The sequence below is a fragment of the Amblyomma mixtum genome, chromosome 1 (assembly GCF_055824585.1).
Source record: "Amblyomma mixtum isolate Tamu chromosome 1, ASM5582458v1, whole genome shotgun sequence".
Classification (NCBI taxonomy): Eukaryota; Metazoa; Arthropoda; class Arachnida; order Ixodida; family Ixodidae; genus Amblyomma; species Amblyomma mixtum.
In genome coordinates this window covers 67,604,127-67,630,340 of record NC_143012.1, presented here as the reverse complement: position 1 = coordinate 67,630,340, position 26,214 = coordinate 67,604,127, and the positions used below count along the sequence as shown (strand labels likewise).

At 51.2% G+C, this 26,214-nt stretch overlaps 1 protein-coding gene across 1 annotated transcript; it reads left to right on the top strand.

Annotated features, from left to right (window-relative positions):
• Positions 1-261: 261 nt before the first annotated feature.
• LOC149366603 (uncharacterized) lies at positions 262-24,454 on the top strand. Its single transcript, XM_089563644.1, has 6 exons — positions 262-822; positions 2,829-3,008; positions 4,667-4,792; positions 14,233-14,483; positions 21,779-21,929; positions 23,707-24,454. The coding sequence occupies exons 1-6, from the start codon at positions 262-264 to the stop codon at positions 24,001-24,003; spliced, it is 1,566 nt and encodes a 521-aa protein (XP_089419770.1). The 3' UTR covers positions 24,004-24,454.
• The last annotated feature ends 1,760 nt before the right edge of the window (positions 24,455-26,214 follow it).

The window sequence follows — 26,214 nt, the reverse complement described above, 5'->3', positions numbered from 1 at the left end:
TTTCTATTGAAAACTAAACTACTTCGGCACCCACTTAAGAAGGCGGGTGTGATGTTTGGGCTCGAGTTTGATGCTATTGCTCTCAAATGGGCAATGACACATGCCCAATATGAAGCCACTGACCAAGGAAGAGACGGTTTTTAAGGCGGATGCATACTTAAGTTGCGCACTGCACATGACACGGCAAGCGCACGAGCGAGCTCCACGAGCATCTCCCGCTATTCGACTTGAAGAAGACGACGCTCGTATTGCACCACAGCCATGCCGCCCAAGCGCAACGTCTGCTTCAAGGGTCTCTCTTCCCTGACCAGCTCAGAGGTTCTCGGGGCAACCGGGGATACTACGGGCTCAGCAGAGGAATGCCGCGTCCCGCCATTGGCTTCCTCTGACGTCACCTCGACTACGGGCAGTGACATGCCGCAGTCCTTGGCCGGCCCTGCCCCCGGCAGCGGAGGAGAGGAGACGCCGTCTCTTCCCAGCGTCGCGTCCAGCTGCTTCGCCGCATATCTGCGGGCCGGGACCCTGTCGGGGTCCACCGGGACCGGTGACTCGGCGCGGCTTCTGCCCCCCAGTGCCAGCCCTTCCTCGGTCCTCGGTGACCAAGGGCGAGTCGTGTGGCGCCGTAACGCCCTGCTGCTCGCTGCCCTGGGAGTCTTCGCGGCGGCGTGCGCGGTCGCAGTGAGCGTGGACAGGAGATGGAACCTGTTCGCGGTGACCGGGTGGCCAGTCGTGGCGGACAGCGTTGCTGAATCGGGTGCTGCTGCTGTTCCTCTGGCGGGGCTCAGCGGTGCTACCACGGTCATCCAGAGAGAAACTACTGAGGTCATTTTGCCAGTGGAAGGGAATGATAAGGAAAAAAATGACGGTTGATTTGCGTAGTCAGGCCAGATGCGAATGAGGTGCGCTAGCAGTTCGGTTTTCACTTAGCTTCGCTGTCCACGTTCAGTGTTCACGGATGGCATTTTTGGGATACCGATAATGGGTTAATGCCCATGTATGAGGAATTGTTCATCCTCTCCCTTCATAGATCCCTGGCAGTCTTCCTACCCCTCCTGGCGCAGTGGTTCAGCGGTCAGGCGATGCGCCATTGCCATGCGATGGCAGGTGCTTCCATCGGTGGGACAAAGCCGGTTTCGGACGGACGGACGGACGGACAGACAGACAACAGACACCTTTAGCATACCGTGTACCGTGTTACCGTTACCGTTACCGGAGTACCGCGAGCCCGCGCGCAGCCAATGCGCATGCGCAAATCGCCTTGACGGCGCCAGATGGCGCCACGTACTCGGCAGCTACGCGCGCGCGGGGAGCATCGGGACGCGTGTTCGCCAAATGCAGCCGGTACAGCCAGCGATGACAGCGCCGCCCACCGGCAGGTAGCAGCCACATTAAGGCTGGTTATAAATATTCATTCAGAACGACGGCTTGGCATCGCTGCTATGGCGCAGTGGATTAGAGGCTCGTGTTGCGTATGGAAGGTCGGCCGTTCGACTCCGCTTTCTGTACTGTAGTTTTATTGTTTTTTTTAATTTCATTTTTTTCAATTTTTCCCTTTTAGGTCGCAAATCGTGATGCTTAGTGGCATATAACGCCATTTAAGAGGATTATTATCCCTTTTAGGTAAGGCGTTGTGACAATCTTCAGTCACCGTGATAAATTCACCGTGGTTTCAAGCCTTGAGGCTGTACAGGCTGCATTTGGCGAACACGCCATCGGGACCAATCAGCGCGGGCTCAGCGGCGGTGGGCGGGCACCCGGTACTCCGGTAACGGTAACGGTAACACGGTACACGGTATGCTAAAGGTGTCTAACGACTAAATGCCGGGAGCGGCCACTGTAAATGCGGGCGCACTGAAACATGAAGCTTAGGCAGGAGGAAAGCCTAAGTCTGGCTACTAACGTTTCGGCAAGATGTCTTGACTTGGTCCAGGCTATACTTATGATTGAAACGTCTGGGCTTGTCTTTCGAAACCCTTTTATTAGAACGTCTTTGCAAGTTTTTAACCGAGTTGCCTTTCTATACGTCCGCTGACAGAGTTCTTGTCTACGTTGGGAAAAGTACTCCTCCAATTTTTTCTCCCTTTTTTTTTTGCTGACACGTGGGTCGATAGCGAGCTTTTCTTCGACTGGCCAATCCTGTGTGTTGAATTGCTTAAGCAAGCCTTTCAAAGTCATTTCGTAGAAACGTTTTGTTAAGTTCTTATATAGTCATTCTGCATATTCCCTTAACCGTACGTTGGTGATTGGAAAGAGGCCCCCTCCGTTGCAGTGTTGTCAAGAATTCCATCTTCTTTACTCTCATCTAGCGCTGGAGCATGGGTTTCTCACCCCGTAATGTTTCATATATATGCCGAGTTTTTCGTTCAAATGCACTATGCTGTAGTGAGCTTTCTCCTGTCGTCCTTTTTGGTCCCACTGAATGGTAAAATATGGGCACATCTAAGGTCTCCGATTACGGCAAATGATGTGATGTAAGATGCTGTTGTACGTGGCTTAACAGCGATTGTGTTCTAGGAATTCCAATGCATTAGCGTTACTAGAAATATTACCTGCAGCTTTTTAAAGTTTACTTATGGCTCTATGGAGTTCGCGTTTTTATTAGTCGTTTTATTCTAGGGTGCAAATATTGCGTAACATGTTTTGAAATTTAATTCCAAAGATTGAAGCGAGATGTCCAGAATATAGGTTTTTTTGTAGTATCGTCATACCAAAGTTTTACACTGCTTTCAATTTTAAAGCTTTATCAATGGCAAAGATTTTGAAACATCGAAGTCTTCGTAAGGGTGCTTGCATTCCTGCGGTCACGATGTTGCGTATCAATCTCTCAGGCCGAGCTCAGTACTGCCGCTATGAGCCGCGCGTCCGCGACTACCGTTCCCTCTTCGCTTGCGGAGAGGAAAAAACCCTCAGCGACTCGCGCGGGAACGACTACCACCGCCGAAGGGTCCACCGAGCCTAGTATCGAAGACGACGCCACTCCTGACGAAGCCGATTACCTGACCTCGAAGGTGAGTCACGAGAAGAACACGCTGTAAGGAGTACTCATTTCAGAGCTTGTTCATTTTGCAGAGCAGACTTTTTCCAGCCTCTGTTGCAGGGCATAGGCTAAAGAGTGCATGCCTAACAAACACCTCTGAATGAAGGAAGCCAACAGTCACCCAAACCAAGGAGCATAGGGAATGTCTTTTTATTAATTTGTAGTTTTTCATCAGTTTGAGACGAATAAAAGCAGAAGAAAAACAACCACATGCCGCAGATGGGATCCGAACCCACGACCTCCACATTTCGCGTCCGATGCTCTACCAAGTCAGCTACGGCGCAAGGTGTCCAATCTGCTGCTTTCGGGGGTATTTATGTGTGCTGTAACTGAACCTCGAGAGAAGGGTGCCTCGAAGGGCGCGCGCATCGAGGCACCCTACTCGAGAGTGTTCACCAGCGCCACCCTCGTCCATAGTGGCGGACGGAGTACCGTATTTTCCGGTGTATAAGACGCGGAAAAAAAATCTCGCTGATGCGTCTTATACAAGGGTGCGTCTTATATGCGAATTTTTCGGTTTTTTTTTTCCGAGCTCAGAAATTATTCAGGTTCATGTTCAAGCTTTTTCACCCCAAAAATATCACTACCAATAACGTGGTTGTACCACGGTTAATACTTCAATACGGGGACGAACGTTCGCAACTTTTTTAGGTGAACTTTATCATGAAACGGCGGGAATGACGACTTCCGGGATCATAAACACGTGGCCGTTTCGGAGGCCCCAAGCAAAAGTAATTATCAAATGCTAAAAGATGGCAACAATCACGCTTCTCGCCATTGTCAAGACAAGCCAGCATTTTTTTTTTCAGTCACCCTTTGCTACTTTGTTTGCTATGGCTCTGTGTACGTAGTGCGAAGAGAATGTTTCAGCCCCGTTGCCTCTAGAAATGGGCAAACTTTTTGATAGCGCATCCGAAGATGAAGACTTCGATGTTAAGCAGAAGTAAAATGTTGTTATGAACATAAGGAGAGTTCTTTCGTTCTTTTTTTTTCTTTTCTGCTTAAACGTGGGCGGGTATGAAGTGAGTGTTGCCTTTTTCAATCACTTAGCGTTGCTTAAGAACTTCTTACGGGTGCGGTACATTTCGCAATGGTCGCACAAGCATGTTTAATTAAGCCTCATTAGCCTAACTTGGTAAATTTGGGTGCGTCTTATACACAGGTGCGTCTTATATACTAACTTTTTCAACGAGAGCCTGCATATATGGCGAATGCGTCTTATACACCGGAAAATACGGTACGTCCTGTATTAAAGCGAGTACCGCGACTGCGCCCGCCCACTTTGTGAACGCAGTCGCCGGCGGCGGCGCCGGTAGAGGTACGAGTACTCGCCGCCATTTATGAATCTTAAGTAGACAATGACCAGTTCTGCATATTTCGTCATTAATCCACTCAAGCTATCGCGTCATACCCTTAAGGGCTTAACTGTCCCTCCAACTGAAGCCAACAGTCAACGAAACAAAGGAGCGTAGGCTCCGGCACGCTTGTCATAACGAGCCCCTTTTTTGCCGTCCCTTGTTCCCTCCAATTGAAGAATGAACACAGGGTATCGCACGTCTACTCGGTTTAACTACAGGAAACCCTTACCACTTTTTTTTATTAGTGTTGTCTTGTTCTCTTCTCGTGCAGAAGCACCGCTCCTCCTCCTCCACGCGGCGCCTCGGCACAGGACGGAAGGCGGAACGAGCGGGAAGAGCTGCGCATGCGCCGCGAGAGCCCCGCATAAAGCAGAAACCGCACCGGAACTGGCAGCCGGTAAGGACCGGGGAATCAACGGAGACATTCGAAATGTCAGACACTGTGCCAAAACAACTTGCTTGCTGCGTGTCCGCTGTAGCAGCTGGTTTCCCCAATAAGTACAGTCTTTGCAAAAGTAACCAGGCGGCATGGTCTGCCTCTCATTCGAATAATAAGTCCTTACGGCATCCCTAAAGGTCAAAAAGTTCTTGGAAGGTGGGGTCAAGGGTTCTCCTTACCATACTGAGATTTAGAGCTCGAAGGCTAGCTGGCACATGAACTTCAACATACGACTGAGAAGCAAACCGCCTAGCCTGGTTACTTTTGGCAAAGACTCTACATCGGCCATTCTTACGCGTGAGTGGTGGTGGTAAAACTTTATTTCCCACAGTAGGGGTCCTGAAGGACACTCGGCTAGGCGCCAGGTGTAGAGGGCAGCTCCCACGTCGGCACAGAGAGCCCGAAGCTCTCCGCCGCCTCGCGGGCCTCCTGGACAGCCCGAAGCTGGTCGTGTAGTGAAGCACTTTTTAGTACTTTGTCCCAATAATACGCTGGAGTGCGTCTCCTAGAATTTGAATGCACGCCTTACTTCTCGATGCATTTCTGTGGCGGAGAAATGCTGCGAAAACGCTCCACTGGCCAAATCTTTGATGATAATATTACTTGTAAGCAAAAGGGAAGATTCAGTCAGTTGTCCGAACTTGGCAGCGATAGCACCGTGGCCGGTAGAAGCAAATATTGCACTCTAAGCCATAATCCTACAACCATAGAGTTATTTCGTCATTTATTATTCGAATTCATAGAGTTATTCGAAGTTATTCGTAGAGTTATTCGTTATTACCTAGAAGACAAATTGGTGCTACGATATTAAGGCAGAAGCCTTTAATGCCTCAGCGTTGTAAGCAGGAGCTGTCGACAGAAATGTCACGCTTTTCAATTCATCATCATCATCAAAACGTTTATTTCCACCGAAATGAGACTCCTTTTTGGACCCCCCGGCAGGCAGGCCTAAGGGAGCCATACTTAGGAGCCTCGCAAACTAAGGTCTGGTGAAGACACACTGTCTCTTCACGGTCTCAGCAGCCAGGCGGATGGCTTGTTGCTGCTTAGCGGGGTCCTCGCTCCGCAGCGAGGTCTCCCAGGCTTCTCTATCTTCTATCTTTTGCTCGGCGCCCGGGCTTCCAGCACATTCCCATATGACATGGTCGAGAGTGCCCCTCTCCCCGCACGTTATACAATATTGGTCTTTCTCCTCTTTGGAGATTGTTATGTATACCCAGAAGGGGCTTATATGATTCCCCCCTTGCAATCTTCTCCACGCAATTGCCTCCTCTTTTGCGAGGGAACGGTCGGGCGGCGGATAGACCCTCCTGCTCAGCTTATAATGTTCCGTGATCTCGTGGTATGAAATTAGGCTATCTTTCAAGGGGTGGAGACACCAAATTTTGAAGCTATAAAAAGCCTGCTATTGGATTCCTATGTATGCAAGGGCACTCACAGCCAGATGTTGGACGCAACAAACGTTTAAAAAATATTTTAATTCGCTTCCAAAGATTACCTAAATGCTCACTCTCACGATCTAGACCCATCGCTAGCGCCATCAACCATGACGTCACAAGGGGTATAGAAAAATTAAAGTTTTAGTGACGTCATACCAAAATACAGTGACGTACGATGAGCTGGGCACAGCCGCGTGAGCGCAGTCGACGCACCAGCGAGCCGCGTTTGCTGCTAACCGCCACTCGCTCGGTTTGCGGCGCGCTGTTGCGAACAGCGTCGCAACGTCCGATCGCAGCTCGTCGCCTGCGTCCGGCCTGCTAGATGTCAACGGCGGGCCGCTCGCGGCAAACGCAACGACGGGAAGCGACAGGCAATACGAGCGCGGATTGCGGCAGCATCATGACGACATATAGGGCGCACTCCTTGGAGCCGGACGGCCTGCGCCAGTCTTCGTGCCGACCGCCGGCATCTGAAGAACGCGATAGTATTGTTTGTTCACGTTCATAGCAAACCCTTGGATATATGAATATCAAAAATGCATCGTTTCTGACGATCGTTGGCAAATACCGAGTTCCTGGTAGAAGTGATGACTGCGATGCAAGCAAATTTCGTCCCATAGCCGGTTCTGTGCTGCTGCTACCTGGTGCGGTTCGCCTGCCGTCTGCTAGCTCTGTTGCTGAAGACGTCGTGGAAATCGAACATATATTTTATTATGGGACGAGTTCACAGTAAAGGGGTGCCGAGCGGAGCACGTTTCTGAGCGCTGGCCAGTCCCGAAGCGCCCTCAGCTGCGGAGTTAATGCGAAAGCAGCTAGGCCTAGCGACGACTAGGGCAGTCTGGGACCAGCGCGCAGGTCGTCGGCCGGCGTTGCCGCAGGCAGTGTCGCTGCCGAAAGGTCCACTTTTAGCACAGTCATGCTGTCGTATCTCGAATCTAGAAAGCATCCTTTCTGGTAGCAAGGCTGTTTTGTATTTTCTTGTGCGGACGTGAAGTACGCCGAGTCTGCCGGCCGGTAGGTCAGCCTGGATACCGTCTGCCGACGTCATAAAAGCGAGCTACAGAGTGTTCTTGAAGTAAATTATAAACCATGGGACAAGAAATGTGAAAAAGGTGTCAGTTTTGAGGATCGCTGACCAATACTGAGCTGCTAGTATAGGTAACAACTGTGATATGAGCAAATTTCTCACAACCGCGCCTAGCAGCTGCCGCTGGCGCGACGTTGGGGTCCGGCTCACCTGGCGCCCGCTAGCTCCGCTGCCGAAGGCGTAGAGGAGATTGACCATACTATTATTTTATTGTGAGATAATTCTGTTAACACTACAGTTACTTGTGAAAAGTAGGCCTTTTATTATAGCGCAGGCGACTTCCGAAGCGCCGGCCGCTTGCTAAACAGGCTATAGGCCTAGCGACGACCACGGCAGCCAGGCAGCAGCAGAGCTCGTCGCCCGGAGCGCCCGCGAGCGGTGCCGTTGCCGAAAGCTCCCAACATAAGCAGACATGCTTTGTCGCTGCTCGAGTATAGCTGGCAGTTCTGATAACAAGGCGATCTTGTCTTCTCTTGTGATATTTGTACACCATCCCAAGCAGCGCTCAGTTACTGCTGCACGGCAGCGAAGTGTGACACCGGTTGTGGGCGCAGCTTGGGTAGAGCGGCGCAGCGATGCTTACTGGCATTTTGCAAAGTGTTTCGCATCATCACGCGAACCCGCGAAGGCGATATTAGCGCGCGAACAAAAAAAAAAGTCGACGTCCTCACTCATTGGAATCAGATCTGTCAGAAGCCGAGCTGCTGGGACTAGACATGCAGTTGTTTGCTTTCATGCGCTGGTCAGCACGTGTGTGAGAAAGCAGACGATGCAGCAGTAGGTGCGTCACAACTTTTGTGGGCCCACGTGACCAAGCGAAGCAGTTGATCTTCCCCCTCTGTGACGTCACTGTACAACTCGGCGTTCCGAAACCGAAAATCGTTCACCTAAAAATGCTATAATAAATTATTCACTGTGAATATATGAATGTTTGAGTGTGGATCATGCTTCCTGGAGCCATAAGAAACGTTTGAAACTAAGAACGCGCGAACCACAAATTTGGTGTCTCCACCCCTTTCATGTCTATGCTTGAGGGCTGCTCTGCGGCCGCCCGGTGATAGAGAGCTCGGGCAAGCTCGTGTGCAGCCTCATTTCCTGCAATAGACTCATGCGCTGGGATCCATATTATCTCTATGTTACGTTCTATCGGCCTCGCCTCGAGGGCGTGTTTGGCCTCTTCCGAGATTCTTCCTTTCGCGAAGTTTCTTACCGCAGTTTTGCTGTCACTTAAAATCGTCTTGGCCTTGGTACCGACGCAAGCGAGCGCTATCGCCAACTCTTCCGCCGCATTGGCATCTCTCGTGCGGCTCGAAGCCGCTACCGTTGGTACTCCTGCCCCGTCGACCACAGCGGATACAGCCGCCCCGTGCTGTCCACACGCCGCGTCTACGTACGCCACCTGGTCTGCTGGTCGCTCCTTCATCTTCCTCTCGTAGGCCTTAGCCCTATGTTCTCGCCTTTCCTTGTTATACACGGGGTGCATGTTCCGCGGCATAGGTGGGACGCATATCTTGTCCCTGATTTCTGCCGGGATGTTTACCATCTTGTGCGTGCTACTTTCTGGCCGGATTCCTACCCATTCGAGTATTGTCCTGCCCGTTTCAGACTGGCCGAGCCGTTCTAATTGGGATATTTTCACCCCCTCTGCCAGCTCAACCCATCTGTTGTGTACCCCCATTTTTTCAAGCCGCTCCGTCGACGTAGATATCGGAAGTCCCAGAGCTCGCTTGGCTTTCAAGCCGCTCCGTCGACGTAGATATCGGAACTCCCAGAGCTCGCTTGGCGCATTTCTTCAATATTCTGTCTACCTTCTCTATTTCTGCCTTGTTCATGTTTAGGTACGGCGTCGCGTAGCAGATCCTACTTATTACGTACGCCTGCGACATTCTCAGGAGATTCCTTTCTTTTAGTCCTCGCCCTTTTACCGCTACCCTCCTGAATATGCCTACCACTTGGTCTGCATATGTGGCATATGTGTGACCTCACGAAGGCCTTCGACAACGTCCGACACGCTTTTCAGTTGGTCGAAACGGTCGTGACGTCACAGTGCGCGAATTTCAAACGGGGCCAATTGTACTTTGGCTACTAACCATGCAACCAATTAAATTGATCGTATAGTGATGCTCCAAGTAAGTTTGACCGAGTTTAGTTAATTGCTTACTTAACAAATTAGTCCAATTAACCTTTCTAGTCAGACCAGATAAATAAATAAAACCGAGTAGGAAATTGGCTGAGCTTGGAAATCCAACCCCGGTCTCCGGAGTGCGAGTCGAGCATGCTACCACTCCGCCATGCCAGCTCGATGCTTTGGAATGAACAAAGGTGCGTCTAGTGAATACGGTGTCTTTGTTCACTCCCATCTTCCTCCCTTCCCGTTACAGCGAGGTTTAGGTGTCCACCGAGATATGAGAGACAGATACATTTCCTTTCCTCAAAAGCCAATTTACCGACGAGCAAGGCGTATTTGTCCGTGTTTCAGATTGGTCCAAATTGTCGTGTCGTCACCACGCGCGAATTTCGACGGGTGTCCACCGAAATATGTGAGACAGTTACTGCGCAACTTCCTTTCCTCAAATACAATTTTCGACGAGTGTCTACTGAGATATGTGAGACAGTTAATGCGTAATTTCCTTTCCTCAAATGCAATTTTCATTTTCTTCACTATGGCCCCTCTTTCTTCTTTCACTCACACTTCCTCCCTTCCTGTACCGTGCGGCTCAGGTGTCCACCGAGACGACAGAGAATTACAGCCCCATTTCCTTTCCTTAAAAAGCGTTGCGTTCAAAGGGCAACGCATCGCGCCGAACGGGTGGTGGCATTGCGTGGACTCCCTGGCAGCGCTACAACACGCTGCCGCGTTCCACTCCTAAAGGCGAAGCTTAATCGTCATTAATTGGCAGTTAATTAATGCACCAACAAAATGTGAAGTGAACAATCGCGTAGCAGAATGCAGCACTCAGGCTTTCGCCTTTCACCACTTTAGCCGCTAAAGTTACTCGTAATTTTTTCATGCACCATGGAGAGGCGCAAAAATGTCAGGAAGGTGAAGTTTCGCATTCAGCTTGGCCATTGTTAGGCATGAAACGCAGATTCAGCCGTAACAGGCCAGGCACTTCTCGCTGCAAACCTCGAAGAAACGCTTGAAAGTTTCCATCTTAGTCTAACGCTTGTGTTAAATTTATTGCAGTGAAAAACGCACTATTAAATGAACTTAACCTGTGTTTTGGTGTGTTTATGCTGAGCCTAACTATGTACTGCTTACACTGTCGTGCTGTGCGATGTCAGTGCACGTTAAAGGGGCCCAGAAACAAAATCTCAGTTAACTGTTTTGCCTGTTGATTGCATACAGTGAGTTATAATGGTGCTATTAGCGTCGGTAATACCGCGTACATCCCGTTTTTTAATATTTTAATGTCCTCCCAAAAACTACTTCATGGCTCTGATGGTGTCGCCACACAGTGGCGGGTTTTTAGCAGTGGATATGACATCACCTGGCGCGAGCTTGATGACCGGACAAACAGTAAATATACTGCAAATTGTGTGAATAAATAGAGACACATTTTGTCACCTGTCTGCGTTTTATATTAGATCAACAAAAACAATTTGTTTCCCTTAGATGAAAGCCCTGCAAATCAAGTAAAATAAAAATACACCACCAGGGGCGCTCTGGCATGGAAACAAAACGCTGCCAGTCTCACAGAGAGCAGGCAACCATGGAGTACAAACTTCCGCGACGTGCTCTGGCTGGCTGTTTTGATTGGTTGCGCCAGGTGCCGTCATTGGGAGAGCGAAATAGGAGTGGGAAGCCCCGCCAAAATCGAGTTGAGGGCAGCGTTTTGTTTGCTTGTATTTTGAAATTTCTACACTGAATAACTCCCGTTCCTGTGCATCGATTCCTGTAATTATTTTTAAGCCAGCATCTGTGTGACATAAAGAACCCACCTGAAGTATAGCCGGTATTCCCGCAGGCAGTGTTTCGCAGCCCCTTTAAAGAACCCCAGGTGGTCGAAATTTCCGGAGCCCTCCACTACGGCGTCTCTCATAGCCTGAGTCGCTTTGGGACGTTAAACCCCATAAAACCAAACCAAACCAAACCAGCAACGACAGACTACGAAGTACTTCTCCAACTTTGCACTAGAATTTACAATCCAGAGGTAGAATTCGTGTGTTTTTGTCGCAAGATATGCTACGCCAAGTACAATACCTCCTCTTCCCTGCATTTAGCGGTGAATGAAGTCCTCTTTAAGTAACTCGCAAAGATCGTGGCTGCAGCTTTTCCTCTAGGCAATACTGAGAAAATTTATTCCAACCAGGAACCCGTGGGATCCTGGACTTAGGAACACCAACGCTCAAGGCCCCTCAATACCCCTATTCTCCTGCTCATTTTGCGGAATAAAGCTTTTTGTACTACTGCTACTACGCCGCCGTGGACCCAGATAGGGCTGCCATCTTTGTTTTTGTTGTGCAGTGTTGCCAGACACGTGACGTTTTCCTGAGTTAAGAATAAATACGACCGCTGTTGCGGCTACCCCTGAGAATGTTCTCTCGTTGTGCAATAGCGAATTTCGCTTGCTCCTTTCCCTGATCACCGACGTCACCTTGTGGCCCACGTAGACGTACAGGGACAGCTACAACCTTGTTCGTACTTCGTATGGAATTTGTATCAGTGTCACGCCACCGAAGTGACGTGGGGGCTTACATTTAACGCTTCGCGTGTTCGTACATACGGAGACCTTGTACTATCAGGGACAAAAATACTGAACCCCCTTACATTTGTTCCAGAAAGTGCATTATGAACGCGAAAACCGAAAGTGGACTTGTAAGAACCCTAGCGGCGAGACTAAAAATGAAATTGCCTTTATATTGTGCGCCCATTCCGACATCGTGCAGGATGCTCAGGTGCTAGGCAAATTTGGGCATAGCGAGCATTGGATGATGAGGCCTATAATTTACTGGGCGTGATCTAGGGAGCAGAAGAAGGTAGGATATAGTGGGAAAGAAGCATTTTAACGAGTCAGAGCTTGGAGGAAAATTACATGAATTAAGGATCTCATCCAGTTTAGAAGAGAGCGGTGGCCTTGATGACTGTTTTCCCCTTCAAGCTAGCTGAGCAAGATCCTTGCATATTTGAAACGCAAGAGACACAACGACGGAAAGACGCGGTGCGCGTCACAGCACATGATACGTGCATTGCGAGGTTGGCGCGGTATATGGGATCTCGTAGTAGTGTAGGGCCCATCCTTACGTGGGAGCTGCATACCATGTATCCGCTATTCTGTCACGGTGCCGAGATTTGAATTAAACAGACACGTAGGTTGGTCAGGAGTTCCCAGGCCGCAGGGTCCGCTTTTCTTCGGTATATCCTGGGGCTTAACAAGCCAATAAAGCTATCAAGGTTCTGGTTTGGTTTGGTTTTGTGGGGTTTAACGTCCCAAAGCGACTAAGGCTATGAGAGACGCCGTAGTGAAGGGCTCCGGAAATTTCGACCACCTGGGGTTCTTTAACGTGCACTGACATCGCACAGTACACGGGCCTCTAGAATTTCTCCTCCAAAGAAATTCTAGCCGCCGCGGCCGGGATCGAACCCGCGTCTTTTGGGTCAGCAGCCGAGCACCATAGCCACTGAGCCACCGCGGCGGCCCTATCAAGGTTCTCAGAAGCTGGAACGATACTTCTACGCTGTACAGATATTTTGAGCATCGGTGGTCTTGTAACTGCTTCACTGTACTGTTAAAAATCAGAACCTGTGGCCTGGGAACTTTTTACCGACCCTGTACATAAAAAAATGTCTGCGGGAGATGCAAAGTCGCTGGAAGGCTCCGTTTTGTCGAATTGGTCTCACATTCTAAAACCTGCGAATGAGCTCCTTATTTGGACAATACTGTTTTGTCGCATTACCACAAAGATGAACATGTGGAGGAAATCACATAGGCCTATCATATCTGTCAAGAATCTGATAGATCTGTGAGCAGGCTTCCATAGCATTGACTAAGCGTGAGATAGGGCTCTTGGGTGGAGGTGCACACCTGTAGCAGTATCTCAATGCTCACTTTGAGATATCTTCATTTTGTTTTTTCTTAACTTGGATACGAGCGCGTTTCGCGATGACATGGTATTTAAGTGTACATTTCCTACTACAAAAAGCGAGTTGTAAGTTGAGCGCTGCACATTCATTTTCCTTTTTTTGTTATTCGCGCCCTTACGGTAGTTTGAGTCACTAGACACTAGACACCTTTAGCATACCGTGTACCCTGTTTCCGTTACCGGTACCGGAGTACCGTGAGCCTGCGCGCAGCCAATGCGCATGCGCACATTGCCTTGACGGCGCCAGATGGCGCCACATACCCGGCAGCTGTGCTCGCGCCCGCAGCGTCAGAACCAATCAGCGCGCGCTCACCGCCGGTGGGCGGGCTCCCGGTACTCCGGTACCGGTAACGCTAACACTATATGCTAAAGGTCCCTACTTTTAGCATACCGTGTACCGTGTTTACGTTACCGGTACCGGAGTACCGGGAGCCCGCGCGCAGCCAATGCGCATGCGGAAATCGCCTTGACGGCGACAGATGGCGCCACGTACCCGGCAGATACGCGCGCGCCTGCAGCATCGGGACCAATCACGCGTGCTCACCGGCGGTAGGCGGGCTCTCGGTACTCCGGTAACGGTAACACGGTACACGCGGTATGCTAGATGTGTCTGCTAAAACGAAATCCGTTCGGCGTACTTTAGCATGTTTTACTCCGTAGATCTTTCTTGACCCCAGGTGGTCGAAATTTCCGGAGCCCTTCACTACGGCCTCCCTCATAGCCTGAGTCGCTTTGAAACGTTAGACCCCATAAACCAACCAACCATCAATTCTTCCTGTGTTCCACAGGCGAAGGCCAAGTGCGGAACGCCCCTCTTCACGCTGTGCACCCGCCCTCGGCGCGAGTATTACTACCAGCCCCAGGAGGACACCTGCATACCGGCCGCGGGGACTCCGGAGGCGGACAGTGCTTCGTTGTCTCTGTGCAACCGGAGCCCCAACCGGTTCAGCTCCCTGGACAGCTGCCGTCGGAGCTGCATGACCTCGGTCATGCCGGCCCAGCGCTGCTTCGACAAGCCGGTCTTCTCGGGATGCTCGAGGTCAGTGACCCCGAACGGTTTGGTTTGGTTTATGGGGTTTAACGTCCCAAAGCGACTGAGGCTATGAGAGACGCCGTAGTGGAGGGCTCCGGAAATTTCGACCACCTGGGGTTCTTTAACGTGCACTGACATCGCACAGTACACGGGCCTCGAATTTCTCCTCCAAAGAAATTCAACCGCCGCGGCCGGGATCGAACCCGCGTCCTTCGGGCCAGCAGCCGAGCACCATAGCCACTGAGCCACCGCGGCGGCAGTGACCCCGAACGGCTCGGAACAGTTATAGTAGACACCTTTAGCATACCGTGTACCGTGTTACCGGTACCGGAGTACCGGGAGCCCGCGCGCAGCCAATGCGCATGCGTAAATGGCCTTGACGGCGCCAGATGGCGCCAGATACCCGGCTGCTGTAGAGTTATAGAGTAACTCTAGGCTGCTGCGCATGCGCCTGCAGCATCGGGACCAATCAGCGCATGCTTACTGGCAGTGGGCGGGATCCCGATACTCTGGTAACGGTAGCATGGTACACGGTATGCTAAAGGTGTGTAGTGAGGGCAGGCTGCGGGCCCTTCCATTTAACCGTGTTTATAGGTTTGATTTCAGAAGAGGTAATCTCGCCAAGCCTCACTGGCTCAATGGTTAGAGCGTTTGGCTACTGAGCAGGAGCACCCCGGTTGAAACCCGGCTGCCAAAGCTGCGTTTCAATGGAGGCGAAACTCAAGAGGCACCCTTGCGCTGTGCGATGTCAGCGCACGTTAAATAAGGCCTGCCGGTCCAAATGAAATCCGGAGCCCTCCACTATAGCGTTCTTCATGCGCATCGCGTCACTTTGGGATGTTAAGCCCCACAATTTACTATATACAGATAATGTCATGAGGATTTACTGCATTCAATTTTTCAATCGCTGTGGCATCTTTACCGTTGCAGGGGAACGGTGCATTATATTGCCACGTATCATTGCAGTGTGTGTTCGTTCACGCTCAAGGCAGCAGAAAGGGTCGTTATCACTTTTGTTCGTGGCGCGAGAAGCGACCAGACTAATCTCCATTGTTCGCAGCCATGAAAGGCTGCATCTAGGTTTTTCCAGATTACCGTAGATGATCTTGACCTGTTATCTGGAAGTTTCCTTGCCGGCTTTAAATTGAGCGATGCCGCGAGCGGCGGACATTCGTAGTTCGACGACCGACGAGCACGTTTGTTGCTTACGCCGCCGCCGCCGATTCAGTTATTTTGCGGGCGCAAGTCAGCCCAAATAAAGAGCTTCATTTCCAAGACTGGCTGGTGTCTTCCTGACCACTGGACTGCCGTCACTACAACGTGACATCTGATGGAGGTGCTGGGTAGCCTCCCATGTTCCGGACACCCCCTACAAGTCGTGACGCCAGCCCTTTGAGTCATCTACCGCAGGACCTGAGTCCAGTCCACCGCGCAAGCCGACGCCTGCAAGGGGACGAACCTGAGTTCGGGATTTTGCCGGACCCTACCCGGAAGCGAAAGCCAGCAGCAACATCTACCATGAGCTTGCCCCAGACGATGACTCCAATCATTCTTCAGCAGCCCCGGGTGCCACCAACCTTCGACGCTTCGCCTGGCGCCGACCCCGAAGAATGGCTGGAGCAGTTCGACCGTGTGGCTATCTTCAACAACTGGGACGATGCCACGAAACTTAGGTACGTGTTCTTCGCCTTGGAGGGACCAGCAAAAGTCTGGTTTGAGAATGAGGAAGCTAACCTCACGAACTGGGAAACCTTCAAGGAGCAGCTTCTAAAGACCTTCACGAACGTCGTGCGAAAGGAGAGAGCCCAGCAGCTGCTACAGTCTCGCATACAGCACCCAAACGAGACCTTTGCTGTTTACACTGAGGAAATGAAGCGTCTCTTCCGGCGTACCGACGCAAACATGAAGGAAGAAGAAAAAGTCTTTAAAGCTGCTCATGCGAGGAGTTAAAGAGCAGCTCTTTGCCGGCCTCGTCCGCAACCCACCGAAAACTGTCGCGGAATTTGTAGAAGAGGCATCCACGATGGAAAAAACTCTTGATGCCCGAGCCCGCCAGTATGACCGCCAGCAGCGCGTTTTCTCAGCAAGCTGCCTGGACACCGCTAACAGCAGTGACCTGCGGGAGGTTATACGTCAAGTTGTGCGAGAGGAGCTCCGACGATTGCTGCCAACGGGAACGCAGCCGCAACCTTCATCGCTCACTGACGTCATCCGGGACGAGGTTCAACAGGCCTTGGGTGTGACGCCGACACCCATGCAGCCTATGCAGCCCCCAGCCATGACTTACGCCGCAGCTGTGCGCCGTCCTGCACCTCGACGACGGGACCCAAGCCCCTATCACCCTCAGCCAGCTGCGTTGGACCGCCGCCCACTCGCCCCAACCCGCCCGTCCTACGAGCGACGCGCGCAGCCGAGGAAATGCGACGAGTGGAGAACTCCCGACCAGCGCCGCCCACTATGCTTCCACTGTGGCGAAGCCGGTCACGTCCTCCGGCACTGCCCATACAGAAGACTGGGCATCCGAGGGTTCTCTTACGACGCTCCACGACCCCGACCCGGCCAGCGACCAGCCGAAATCGAGGAGTTTTTGCGTCGGGAAGAATACTCATCGCCGAGCCGCCTATCACGTTCCCCGTCGCCATCTTCCCCGCGCTTTGTATCTCCTAGCCGAGGTTACGCCATGCGTGGACGCTCCCCCAGCCCCCGAAGGTTAAACTAAATAAAGCAGCCTCTGGAGGTGAGGTTGCTTCTAAGCGCAATGATAAAGATCCTCCATCGACGAGTACTCAAGACCATGACTCAACTACGACGACAACACCGACGACGACAACACCGACGACGACAACACCGACGACGACAACACCGACGACGACAACACCGACGACGACAACACCGACGACGACGGCTCCGACGACGACAGCTCCGATGACGACACCGACGACGACGACGCGGCCAGACTTGAAGCTTTTACCGTTGCCCAGTGAAGTAACGTCGCAGTACGCCCACCGCAGCCTCACTACTCGACGAAGCCGAGATCGTACACCGAAGACAACGTGAAATGCGAAAACGCGAACAAGTGACCTTGAAGTTATGATTGACGATCACGCGGTTACTGCCTTGGTGGACACCGGAGCTGACTACTCCGTCATGAGTAGGCCACTCGCTGTCCGACTCAGGAAGGTAACAACAACTTCGCATGGCCCGCTGATCCGCACCGCAGGTGGTAACCTGATTACGCCGTCAGGACGCTGCACCGCGAGAGTTACTGTAAATGGGAGAACCTACGCGACAACCTTCCTGATCCTACAGCAATGCTCGCGAGACGTGATTTTAGGAATGGACTTCCTGAATGAACATCGGGCGATCATCGACCTTCGATCCAAGTCGATCAAGCTTTCCACGGACAAAGCCATATCTGCAGCGACGACAGCGACTCATCGCGTTGCCTTAAACGTCCTTGACGAAGTACTGAGCGTGCCGCCCCGATCAAGTGTCTTCGCCTGCATAGGTACTGGAGACGTCGAAACTGCCGAAGGCGTCGTCGAGGGGAACACCCAGTTACTCCTTGATCGAGGACTGGGCGTCGCAAGGGGAGTCGTCCAAATCCGAAATGGCCAAGCCCAGGTGCTGCTAACCAACTTCACCGAAGAATACCGGCATCTAAACGAAGGTACGACGATCGCTTTCCTCGACGAGCTGGCAGACATCAGAGACATATTTGCCCTACCCGACCAACCCGTAGAACCATCTAACCAAGGTCATCAACCAACGTTTGATATCAACCCGGCATTACCACGGAGCAGACAAGAACAAATACGCAGTCTTCTTCAAAAGTACAGCGATTGCTTCTCATCAGCATCGAATGTGCGAAGAACCCGGCTTGCCAAGCACCGCATTGTCACAGACGAACACGCCCGACCACTGCGACAGAGCCCCTACCGCGTATCGCCGCTAGAACGCCAAGCTATTCGTCAGCAAGTTGAGGAAATGCTACGTGACGACGTCATCCAGCCATCAAGGAGCCCCTGGGCAGCACCAGTTGTCCTAGTGAAAAAGAAAGACGGCACCCTTCGCTTCTGCGTCGATTACCGCCGCCTGAACAGCATTACGAAGAAGGATGTCTACCCCCTCCCCCGCATCGACGACACACTGGATCGGCTATGCAACGCTAAGTACTTCTCATCGATGGACCTGAAGAGCGGCTACTGGCAAATTGAAGTCGACGAAAGAGATCGCGAGAAGACTGCGTTCATCACGCCAGACGGACTCTTCGAGTTCAAGGTGATGCCATTCGGCCTCTGCTCTGCACCAGCGACGTTCCAGCGAGTAATGGATACGGTGCTCGCAGGCTTGAAGTGGCAGATTTGCCTCGTCTACTTAGATGACGTTGTTGTCTTCTCCTCAAACTTTGAAGACCACCTCAGAAGGCTTCGGATAGTGCTGGAAACGATCAAGTCTTCAGGCCTGACACTGAAACCAGAGAAGTGCCACTTCGCCTACGAGGAGCTGCTGTTCCTTGGTCACGTCGTAAGCAAGGATGGAGTTCGCCCAGACCCCCAGAAGACAGCTTTGATCGCAGAGTTTCCACAGCCTAATGACAAGAAAGCTATACGCAGATTCCTTGGATTGTGCGCTTATTACCGGTGATTCGTCAAGAACTTTTCGCGCATCGCTGAACCTTTGACCCAACTTACCAAGGCTGACGTGCCTTTTAAATGGGAAAGGCCGCAAGAGGAAGCTTTCAACGAGCTGAAGCGCCGCTTACAGTCCCCTCCTGTGCTCGGGCACTTTGATGAAAACGCCGAAACCGAAGTTTATACCGATGCAAGCGGGGTGGGCTTAGGAGCGGTCCTCGTTCAGAAAAATGGCAGACAGGAGAAAGTTATCGCGTACGCTAGCCGTTCACTGTCGAGAACCGAAGCCAACTATTCGACGACAGAGAAAGAATGTCTCGCCATTATTTGGGCCACGTCGAAATTTCGCCCCTACCTATACGGACGACCATTCAAGGTTGTGAGCGATCACCATGCTCTCTGCTGGCTGGCCAATTTGAAAAATCTCTCCGGCCGCCTTGCTCGATGGAGCCTGCGTCTTCAAGAATTCGACATAACTGTAGTCTACAAATCTGGCCGCAAACATTCCGATGCAGACTGCCTATCGCGAGCCCCCGTAGACGCAGCACCGGAAGAAGAAGACGACGATGCTTTCCTAGGCCCGTTAAGCGCCAGCAGTTTCGCGCAGCAGCAGCGCTCGGATCCTGAGTTGCAAAGCCTAGTTGATTATTTGAAAGGCAAGACCGCATCGCCTCCCCGGGTGTTCAAGCGCCAACTGTCGTCCTTCGTCCTTCACAATAATGTCCTCCTGAAGAAGAACTTCGCGCCCAACAGGACAGTACATCTTCTTGTCGTGCCCAAGAATCTCAGGCAAGAAATTATGCAGGCATGTCATGATGAGCCGACTGCAGGGCATCTCAGGATTGCTCGCACGTTGCACCGCATCCAGGAGAAGTACTAATGGCCGCGGCTAGCTACCGACGTTTCCCATTACGTGAAAACGTGCCGTGAGTGTCAGCGACGCAAAACGCCTCCGACTAGACCAGCCGGACTCCTCAACCCCATACCACCTGCAACTAAGCCCTTTCAGAAAATAGGAATGGACCTCCTCGGCCCCTTTCCGACTTCATCATCAGGTAACAAGTGGATCATCGTGGCCACCGACTACATGACCCGATACGCCGAAGCAAAAGCGTTGCCTAATGGTACCGCAACAGAAGTCGCAAAATTTTTTGTCGAGCAAATTCTCCTGCGACACGGCGCCCCCGAAGTGCTCATCACAGACAGAGGGACGGCATTCACAGCGGAGCTGACGCAAGCCATTTTAAACTACAGCCAGACAAGCCATCGGAGGACAACTGCCTATCATCCACAAACCAACGGACTCACAGAGCGTCTGAACAAGACCATCGCAGACATGCTCTCCATGTACATCGACGCCGAACACAAGACGTGGGACTCCATTCTGCCCTACGTGATCTTCGCGTACAATACTGCCGTCCAGGAGACAACCAGGTTTACCCCATTCCAGCTGGTATACGGCAGGAAGCCCACGACAACGCTCGACGCAATGCTCCCGCACGTTTCTGACGAAGACAACCTCGACGTCGCCGCCTACCTTCATCGCGCCGAGGAAGCCCGAAGACTTGCGCGGCTTCGCATTCAAGACCAGCAGCACACCGACGCCCGACGCTACAATCTGCGCCGACGAGACACGCATTACAAGCCAGGTGATCGTGTTTGGATATGGACGCCAGTTCGCCGCCGTGGATTGAGTGAAAAGTTGCTGCGACGCTACTTTGGCCCGTACAAGGTTCTCCGTCGCATCGGTGACCTCGACTACGAAGTCATCCCCGACGGCACGACAGCATCTCAGCGACGCCGCACACGCCCGGAAGTCGTACATGTCGTACGCCTGAAGCCATATTATGAACGCTAAAGGACTGGAAGTTTTCATTTTCCGTGTTTATTTCCGTTTTAAAGCATCGAGACGATGCTTCTTTGGAAGGGGGGTAATGCCACGTATCATTGCAGTGTGTGTTCGTTCACGCTCAAGGCAGCAGGAAAGGGTCGTTATCACTTTTGTTCGTGGCGCGAGAAGCGACCAGACTAATCTCGATTGTTCGCAGCCATGAAAGGCTGCATCTAGGTTTTTCCAGATTACCGTAGATGATCTTGACCTGTTATCTGGAAGTTTCCTTGCCGGCTTTAAATTGAGCGATGCCGCGAGCGGCGGACATTCGTAGTTCGACGACCGACGAGCACGTTTGTTGCTTACGCCGCCGCCGCCGATTCAGTTATTTTGCGGGCGCAAGTCAGCCCAAATAAAGAGCTTCATTTCCAAGACTGGCTGGTGTCTTCCTGACCACTGGACTGCCGTCACTACAACGTGACAATATAGGCTCTGATACTTTGGGAACTATTTCGTGCAATAAGCAGTTTTCTCCAGTACCTTTTGCATGCCTTCCTTACTGCTTGTAGTTAGTGTTATGCGGCAGCCAGCTGAAGAACTCATCACATAGGATTTTCCATTTCGCATTTCTCCAACGTAACAGACTGCAGTGCTCTCACGGTTTTGTTATTTAGTCGAGATGGAACCTGGGCTATTTTCGAGATGAACTTTGCCTTCACCCAGGAGAGATGCTCCGCCGCGGACGCACGAAAATGTGAGGACACAAAGACGCGAAGATCTGGACGTATCATGCATTCCTTGATGGACATTGCGTGTCTGGTACATACGCTGTGCAGGCAGCTGGTCATCTCTCCGTGGTGGTTCTTCAACGGCCGCCGCTGCCAGGCGTGGCACTTCCCGGAAGGCCAGTGTCCCGATCCGGCCCACGTGTTCCGCAGCCGGGCCCACTGCAGCCGCAAGTGCGGTGCTCGCCGCACCCCCTGGAAGGTATGGCTGACTTGCCTGGATGCACCACCTAGGAGAAATGCACTGAAGTCTCGTTAGTTCGAACTCTCGTTATTACAAATTTCCATCCCCAATAAGTGAAAAAAAGGGACATAGATGGGAATAAAAGCTGTAATACTTGGACTAATTGCCGCATTCTAGTGACAAAAACATTTTCACTGAAAACGGAACTTCTCAAAGCTAGAGCAGGCCGTAAATTGAAATGTAGGTACCGCCGCCACTAGGCCTATTTGCAAGCAAATTTCAAATATCAAATCGGATGCATACATATGTTGTTTCGCTGGAAAAGTAGAAGCAGGTGGGCGAAAAAGCCCTGCATCTGCGGTTAATGTTCTCAGTGGTCTATTGCTGTGTTTCTGACGTACTGCTTCGCTTTGTACACCCTAAACACGAATAAGTCTACACGGGAGTAAAAAGAGAGTAGCTCTCCTCCAGCGCACTTTCTTTTAGGAGCAGGGCATGCTTTTCAAGTAGCGGAATAAATTTTGATCCCTAAATGAACGCAGTGCTTACTCTGGGCACCGGAGACATTCGCACCGCAAAGAAAAGCAACTTGATTAATTTAGAACTAGAAGGAGGCTCTTGATGTTAGCAAATAAAATTCACCGGTCGTCTACAGGTGTGTTAATGTGTAGTTAAGTGACACATGAAGCTGTAAAAAATTATGACGCCAGTTAGAGTGCTTAGTAACTTTGGATACACGCGCGGAATGCCTCTTGAATTTATCCGCTACACTTGCATTAGCGCCACGGCTAAGTTCAGTAAGCAATGAGTTTGGACTCCGCGGTGAAGTTACGCCGAGATTTCGCCGAGCATGGTATGTGCAGCTGTCGCTTTAAAGGCAACAGCTTAAAAGTGAGGAGTGCACACCTTTCCTCTGTTGCTTACTTAATTGGCATGCGTGTTGATATTATCGAGTCTGAAAGCCGTGCTACCAGACACTTGAGGCCGTTGCGACCTAGTGTTGAGCACTATAGGTGGCCGCTTGTTGAGCACTGCGTTGGCGGTGGTGGTGGTGAAAGCATGTATTAGGAATGGACAGGAGGTATGCTTGGATCAGCCCGTAAGGGAGCGATCTTTGCAAGCACTAGGTGGAGGTCCCTAGTAGGGGACCCCAGTGGCGGTGGCCGCCGCCCGGGCACCACTGCGTTGGCGGTGGTGGTGGTGAAAACATTTATTAAGGAGGGACAGGCGGTATTTTTGGATCAGTACGTAAGAACCGATCCTTACAAGCACTAGGTGGAGGTCCCTAGTGTGGGACCCCAGTGGCGGTGGCCGCCGCCCGGGCACACCCGACTAAGGTTTGTTGGGCCTGTAAGTCGTGGCAGCCGGGCAGGGTCGCCTCCCAGTCCTCCCGGGTTTGGTTGGGGAGGGGGGGAATGGCCGGGTTGGAGGGGCAGGCCCACACCATGTTATAGGTGTTCGAAGACACCGCACTACAAAGCGGGCAGCTGGCGCTAAAGGAGGGGTCAAAATGTTTTAGTGCTGCCGGGCACAGCAATGTATTGATGAGAAGGCGGAGTAGAAGCCGCTTATCCGGTACTGGCTTTAAACTCGCATGCACGTATTATGGGCCCTAAAAGAAAAGAACGAGACGAAAGGGCTCGACTCTTTGGAAACAGCGATGGTTCTAAACCATCAACAAAGCTCCCTTTCTGCGCTGGTGACTGTCCAGAAATTAACCAGTGCCCTCACGGGTGAGGCTGTCGACCTCTGCACGCGGCAAAGACGTTCTGCAGCTGTGTGTCTTTGCTCGCAGCCTCCGGAGAGCTGCCGCGCGCCCTCGGCACGCCCCTGCGGACCCCTGCAGCTGCGCTTCCCTTACTTCGCCGAGATGTCCCGCGGAGGCCACTTTCGTTGCCGGCTGACCTTGGTGGAGAACCTCCTGCGCTCCCCTAGGTGCCTGGTTGGCGCCAACCGACACCGAAGCCTCGGCCGGTGCCGCTCGAGCTGCGTCCGAAGCCGCCGAGAGATTCGAACCCGCTTGCTTCGGAGGAACAAGGAGCTCGCTGTCCCAAGCACTGGCTGGCAGTCCGAAAGAAGCATCCTCCAGTGAAAGGCGAAATAAGAGCCCAGAGATAGGGGTGAACTTCGCCACAGTATTGTTCATGCACAAAAAGAATGTTTTCTTTTTGGAATTGCTGGCTGTGCAAGGTTGTGATGACTGTCACCATGGGTTTGAAGCGATGTCGGATAAAGATTGCGATTGCAATGAAGCGCAATCTGTATACAACACGTAACACTACACAGCGTTTACTGAAGAATCAGGATATGGGTTATGGTGACAAAATTTATTACTTTTTTTTTTACTGCAGCATATTCATCAAGCCAGTTATAAGCTACCTGATAGGCCTCCCACGCATTAACGGCTGAGGAGTCGAAAGGAATTTATGGCCTTTACTAGAAGCGAGGCCAACAAATATTGATATCAAAACAATATCCTTCTTGCTAATGCAGCAAAACTTTATTCGCTGGAGAAATTTCATGCTTATGATCAACTATACTGAATGGGGAATTTTCAACTGTTTCGAAGAGATTTACAACCAGTTGAAAGAATAGTTAATCGGTAGGCCTGTTTTATACCTTTGCATGTGCTCTTTATTAGCTGTAAGTTCGGTTCTGTTGAAACTAACGTCGTCTTTATACTTCAAATCATTACTAAAAGGAAGTTTAAATTGTCGACGTAATATATTCTATGTCAATAAAGAAGCTAATGTGCACCTCTTGCAGTGGTTTACTTCAATATACTCTGTGCATGCATACATGGTTATAGCTCGATGTACTTAATTAGTGTTTTTGTATTCACTACGCGTGCAGTGCAGTCTGTTTTAGAGATCTGAGGCCCAGTCAGGCCAACAGTTTTTCGCAGTTTCCCGTTTTTTGTAATAAATTAACACGAAACGAACCAAAATAAAACTCTTTGCTAAGAAACATGAGGTTCGAAACAGGTTATATTGCCGCCCCGAACACCGTCTATAGGGGCGCCACTGAAAGCCTCCTAGCGGTCGCTTTAGAAAGTACGCACGGGACGCAGAGTCAAGCACTTCAAGCCGCGCTCCCCAGGTTTCAGCAGTGCCCGTCTGTGTAGTAGTAGTAGAAGTAGTAGTAGTAGTAGTAGTAGAAAACTTTTATTGAGATCTTTTAAGAGATTCGCGGATTCGAAGCCTCCGTCGTCTTTCGTGGCGCCGGCGACTTGAGGCTTCTCTTCAGCAAGGTTGGGCCCCTAGTCCAGGGCTCCACTGAGTCGCGCTGCATCAGTAGCGTGCCGCACTAAGGCCCTTTGGGCCGCGAGCTCGCTGCTGGTGAGCCGGCTCTCCCATTGCTCAAAGTCTCCGGGTAGCACTGTCTCTCTAGATAAGTGAACACCTCAATCCCGCCTTGAGGTACGTGGCTAACTGGCTCCCTGGATAAGTGAACACCTGAATCGCGCTTTGAGGTACGTGGCTGTCTCCCTGGATAAGTGAACACCACAATCCCGCTTTCATGTACGTGGCTAACTGGCTCCGTGGATAAGTGATCACCTAAATCGCACTTTGAGGTAGGTGGCTAACTGGCTTCCTGGTTAAGTGAACACCTGATTCGCGCTTTGAGGTAGGTGGCTAACTGGCTTCCTGGTTAAGTGAACACCTGAATCGCGCTTTGAGGTACGTGGCTAACTGGCTCCCTGTATAAGTGAACACCTCAATCGTGCTTTGAGGTACCTGGCTAACTGGCTCCCTGGATAAGTGAGCACCTCAATCCCGCTTCGAGGTACGTGGCTAACTGGATCCCTTATTAGTGAACACCTCATAAGTGCTTTAAGGTACATGGCTGTCTCCCTGGATGAGTAAACACCTCAATCACGTTTTAAGTTATGTGGCTAACTGGCTCTCTGTTTAAGTGGACACATCAATCGCGCTTTGAGGTACGTGGCTAACTGGGGAGTTTAACAGGAAAGGCGTTCGGAACAAGGCACATCAAAGTAAAATCCACAACATCAATGCATTATTGACACAAAAAGTGATCAAGAAAAATGATTGAAGGGCAATATAAAGTGACTACAGTTCCGCACTTAATTAAGGTTCAGTACATAACATACAGTCATGGGATACAACAGTAGGATCGTCGGAATGTACAGTTAGTCGAAGACACGATCACATGTTCAATACGTGGGATATATGTGTAGATTAGAGACACACAAAGACTGGTGTGAAAATGGCAAGGCAATAAAAAGGAAGCTGCCAACAAAGGCTCAGAATTGAAGTCTCATTACGAGTGAAGATAATTT

What these genes read in the sequence shown, in the direction of transcription:
- LOC149366603 (XM_089563644.1), top strand. Translation starts at nt 262, where the DNA reads ATGCCGCCCAAGCGCAACGTCTGCTTCAAGGGTCTCTCTTCCCTGACC. An exon ending in TCCAGAGAGAAACTACTGAG is followed by an intron (nt 823 to 2,828) that starts GTCATTTTGCCA and finishes TCAATCTCTCAG; the next exon opens with GCCGAGCTCAGTACTGCCGC. An exon ending in CGCACCGGAACTGGCAGCCG is followed by an intron (nt 4,793 to 14,232) that starts GTAAGGACCGGG and finishes TGTGTTCCACAG; the next exon opens with GCGAAGGCCAAGTGCGGAAC.